This window comes from Phanerochaete carnosa (assembly GCF_000300595.1).
Source record: "Phanerochaete carnosa HHB-10118-sp unplaced genomic scaffold PHACAscaffold_1, whole genome shotgun sequence".
NCBI lineage: Eukaryota > Fungi > Basidiomycota > Agaricomycetes > Polyporales > Phanerochaetaceae > Phanerochaete > Phanerochaete carnosa.
In genome coordinates, this window is record NW_006767628.1 from 4,681,952 (window position 1) to 4,686,042 (window position 4,091).

The 4,091-nt window shown below is 54.5% G+C and overlaps 1 protein-coding gene across 1 annotated transcript in view; it reads right to left on the reverse strand.

The window, feature by feature from the left end:
* The window catches only part of PHACADRAFT_248253 (uncharacterized protein), a 3,233-nt gene extending 1,609 nt beyond the window's left edge, over positions 1-1,624 (reverse strand). Inside the window, exons 1-2 of the mRNA XM_007390916.1 lie at positions 448-1,624; positions 378-398 (exon numbers count right to left, since the gene is read on the reverse strand). Coding sequence (XP_007390978.1) covers positions 378-398; positions 448-1,340 — 914 coding nt within the window. The 5' untranslated portion in view covers positions 1,341-1,624. The remainder of the gene's footprint in view (positions 1-377; positions 399-447) is intronic.
* Between the last annotated feature and the right edge of the window lie 2,467 nt (positions 1,625-4,091).

Consider the following 4,091-nt stretch of genomic DNA (forward strand, 5'->3'; position numbering starts at 1 on the left):
GGTCCAGGGCTTGGCGGTACTGCTCCGCAAGTGTTCGCAGCTCCCTCCTGCCCGTCTTGGTGAACCTGTTCATGAGCACCTCCCAGGCGGCGCTCCGCCAGCAGTTCGGGATGCCCTTGAATGTCCGCTCCCGAAGTTTATGCTCCTTGTTCGGTCTAACGCCCCATAATTCGACGTTGCCGCCTTCGTCCCGGGAGTCAGCGATGAGCATTCGTCCCCACTTTGCCGTTCTTTCGCCCTCCTTGGCAGGGTATGGGCTGGGAGGTGGAGAACGCAAGAGGGGTGCGCTTGGAGCGCACGAAGTGGTTGGCGTAGAGACACGAGAGAGAGGTTTCCCTAATGGCGCTGCGGGTAGCAGAATGAGCCGGTCGTGGGACGGCGTCACGAAGAACCCGTAGCTAGACCAACATGAGGATAGACAGGACGAGATGCCTCCACGGCACTCACCGATCCAGATTTGATAGCAGCTGTATCTCTTGCGGAGTGAGCTCCCGCCTCTTCTCGTTCTCGTCCGCCAACGCCTGTTCTGCCCTCAGTTCGCTCTGCCTGTTGCCCCCAACGCGCGCCCGTGTCCGCTCGACGCCCTCCTCGATACCATCACCCTTGACCCCAATCGCGTCCAGCTGTGCATACGTGCTGCGAACGTGGAAGGCATCTGCATCTTCGCCTTCGGACTGCACCAGCGAAGGTATGCTGTGCTTACTCGAGGGCGTGCTTGTGGTCGAGGGCCGCGGCGGCGAGGAAGCAGGCGTGGAAGGAACCGCCAGGTGGGGCGAACGAGAATCCCGCCGCTGTTCGGCGTCAGGTGAGACAGGTGACAACGGCGGCGTGAAATACAGTGACGGGGACCCGCCGTTCGCATGGCCGTTCGATTGGGGTGACAATGTGGTCTGCTGGTGCTGCGAACTCGCGTGACTGGCAGGACGGCTGTCCGGTCTGCTCACGGGCTTGTTACGGGTAGGCGCTCCCACTTCGCTCGATGTCGAGGGTGCACCGCTGCGGCGCTGGCTCTCTGACAAGCTGTTCATGCGCGTACCTGTGGTCGATGTCCGTGCATAATTTGACGTCGGTCGGCCGTCAGAATATGCGGACTGCATAGCGTCGTCAGAGGTGTTGGAGAGGCGGTTCGCGTGGGGATTGAGGAGTTTGCTGGGTGGACGCATCGCATCGAACGTTGCATCGTAATACCCGCTATCTTCTGCTGGTCGACCGTTCGGTGGTATGTACAGGTCGCAGCTGTCGGAAACGGCGACGGCAACGCCTTTCGAGGGTCGACGGTGGTGGTTCTGGTCCAAGTGAGGGGCAGAAGTAGACCAGCTTTCCTCCTCTTCTCCATACATGGAATAAATGGTAACTATCGTAGTTTCGGACGAGCTGCGATCTTTGTCCATTGCAGATGGGGCTAGCTCTGGCAACGAAGAACCCGACGTTGTTGTGGATGCCGAGAGAGGGGACGGCTGCAGACTTCCGACGGGCTGGGGTGTGGGCGGAATGAGCACTACGGACGGCGAGTCCATTGGAGCGGCCGGTTGCAGATGAAAGTCTGAAGCAAGGAAGGAATGCAGAATAAAAGGAGTGAACGGAAGGAGGGACACTTGTCGGAAACTCGGCTGCAGACAATTGACGGTAGCGCGGAATAAACACCGCCTGACTGCGACGAGCGCAACCTTGAGGCGCATCAAAAGTCTCGCTTCCCACTTGGTCTAATTACTTTGTGATACAATCACTTCCAGATATCACATTGAGTGTGTTTCACGTCACGTCGTGCAGAGTTTGTAGGTCTGTTGAAAGCGTAAAACCGCGCCTTTCTTACTTCAGCTCATAGCGCAAAGTCTCGCACCAGCCTCTCTTCTCACTCCAAGGGTCTTGTGACTACTGTGCTGCGTGTAAATGAAGAGAAGCATGCCGCGCTTCGCGTCGCCTAGAAAACGAGCCACGCCTCGTCTGGCGGTACGCTGCCGTGAGAAGTCGACTGACCGCATGTTGTCTGAATTTCTATCGCGCTTGGCGAGGAGACCGTAGTCAGCGGCGCAGCGCGTGGGAATGCACGCTCTATCCTAGGAGCTGGTGCCCGCGTCCGACGCTAGTCTGGGTAAACCGACAGACCATTGCACTCCGACGCCATCCTAAATCCCACGTCGGCCTCTGCTGATGGTTGCTGACCTGACGAACGCCTCACCGCGGGCGCCGCTGTGTACATTAAGTGTGCGCAGTTATGTGGCACTGCTTGTGGCTTGACAGGACTCCGCTCCGGGGCTATATTGAGTGCAAGCTGTGCCTCAGCAAGCAGCGTCATGAAGCTTGCATGAGCCTTTCACAATCCTCCTTGAGACTTGCATGTGCTCCAATAGTTACACAGAAATGGGATCGGACGCTGAACATGAATGCCACTATTAATTTTCAGGGAACATGAGTAGGGTAGTCCTGAGGCCACCAAATGTGGGCAAGTGACTTTGTAACAGCTGCGGAATTGGCATATAGCATTTGCCATGTAGCATATATGATATGGGTCATGTCTTGTCCTACACGGCACGAGACATAAGGTACTGTATCAGACATTGATAAACCGTCCGAATCAATCTCGGCATTTCCCCACGTGGTCGCCACAAAGTCACCACGGACGCGGGAGTTGGCAGGACAGTTCCCCTGGGTTTGCAGTATCTCTCTCATCTCAGCCTTCAGCTCCTTCCTGTGACTCATAAACTTCAACTCACACCAGGTAGATCACAACGCGATGGCCAAGTTTTACACCTGCAACAAGTGCCCAACAGGCGAAGCCCCGTCATTTCGCTCCAACCGCGAGCTACTTCAGCATCGCAAGGACTATCATACACGCACCTGCGGGCTCTTCTATGAGGATGGCACACATATCCGTATAGAACGCGGACTAGATGGAACTTGGCTGTGTCCACAGTGTCCCGATGGCAAAATGTTCAAAGGAGGTTCGGCAAAGCTGAGGGTGAGGAACGAAGCCTCTTGTAATCTCCGGCTATATGGAACATCTCTGGTATTCTTGCAGGAGCATTGGATTTTGGCTGGTCACAATCTTCTCACCAATCCTACGCACGTGGCTCAACATAAGAAACCAAAGGACGGTTCTGGTGATCATGTTTTATTCTACAGTTCCTTTTGGAGGCTCAAGGGGTATAACAGATGGTAATAATAACGGCGATGACGATGAAATCATGTTCCTGGGTATCAGGTTCAAAGGCGACGCTGGTCCAGAGCTGAAGAAAGAAGAGCGTGAGGTAGAACAAGCGCTGAGTACGTCAGGCTGATACTAAGTGTGACACAAGAGACTGACAAGATCAATGTAGCTCGGACGGATGCTGCCGAAAATCACGACGGCCAGATGGACGTTGATCTAATGACAGGCGAGCTCATGTATCCGTCTGAGTCTGACGCAGAGGCTGGTGAAGGTAGAGATGGCGCGACGGCAGGCAGTATCGGCGCACCTCAGCAGATTTCTGTGCATCAGGGCCAAATGCACAAGACACCCTCATCATCCGTCCACCACGTCTCCGAACACGCTCGCGTCGAGCCATCTTATACCGCTGCAAGCCCGACAGTCATCCCGCCAGCCCTACGTGCGTTCTTGGGTACTCTCAAGCTTCCGATGGATCATGTCGCCGACCTGTATATCGAAGAGGGATACAAGTCGGAAGAGGCATTTGACATCGCCGCGGGAATCGAACGGGCTCACAATATCGATTTCGCAGAGTTCAAGAGGAAGCTCATTGAGAGAGGCAACTGGATTGCATGGTATGCATTTGAATCAGGGCTAACCATGCGTGCCAAGACCAAACAAATTCCAATAAGAAAACTCGACTTGTAGCTACAAAATCGTATGTAGTATCAGCATATCATATCTCTGCCGTACTCCGTTCTCTCAAACATTGGCTAAATCTCTTGTACATATATGTAGCATATCTGTCCTATCTTCCTATTCCCCAATGTGATACTCCAGTCGCCTATTCCTCAGAAATCTTGATCAGTAGCTTCCCAGTGAGACTACTTCCCGGCGTATTAATCTCCTGATGCGCTTCGCGGACACCCTCAGCTGTAAAGGGGAAGACACGGTGTATTCTGAT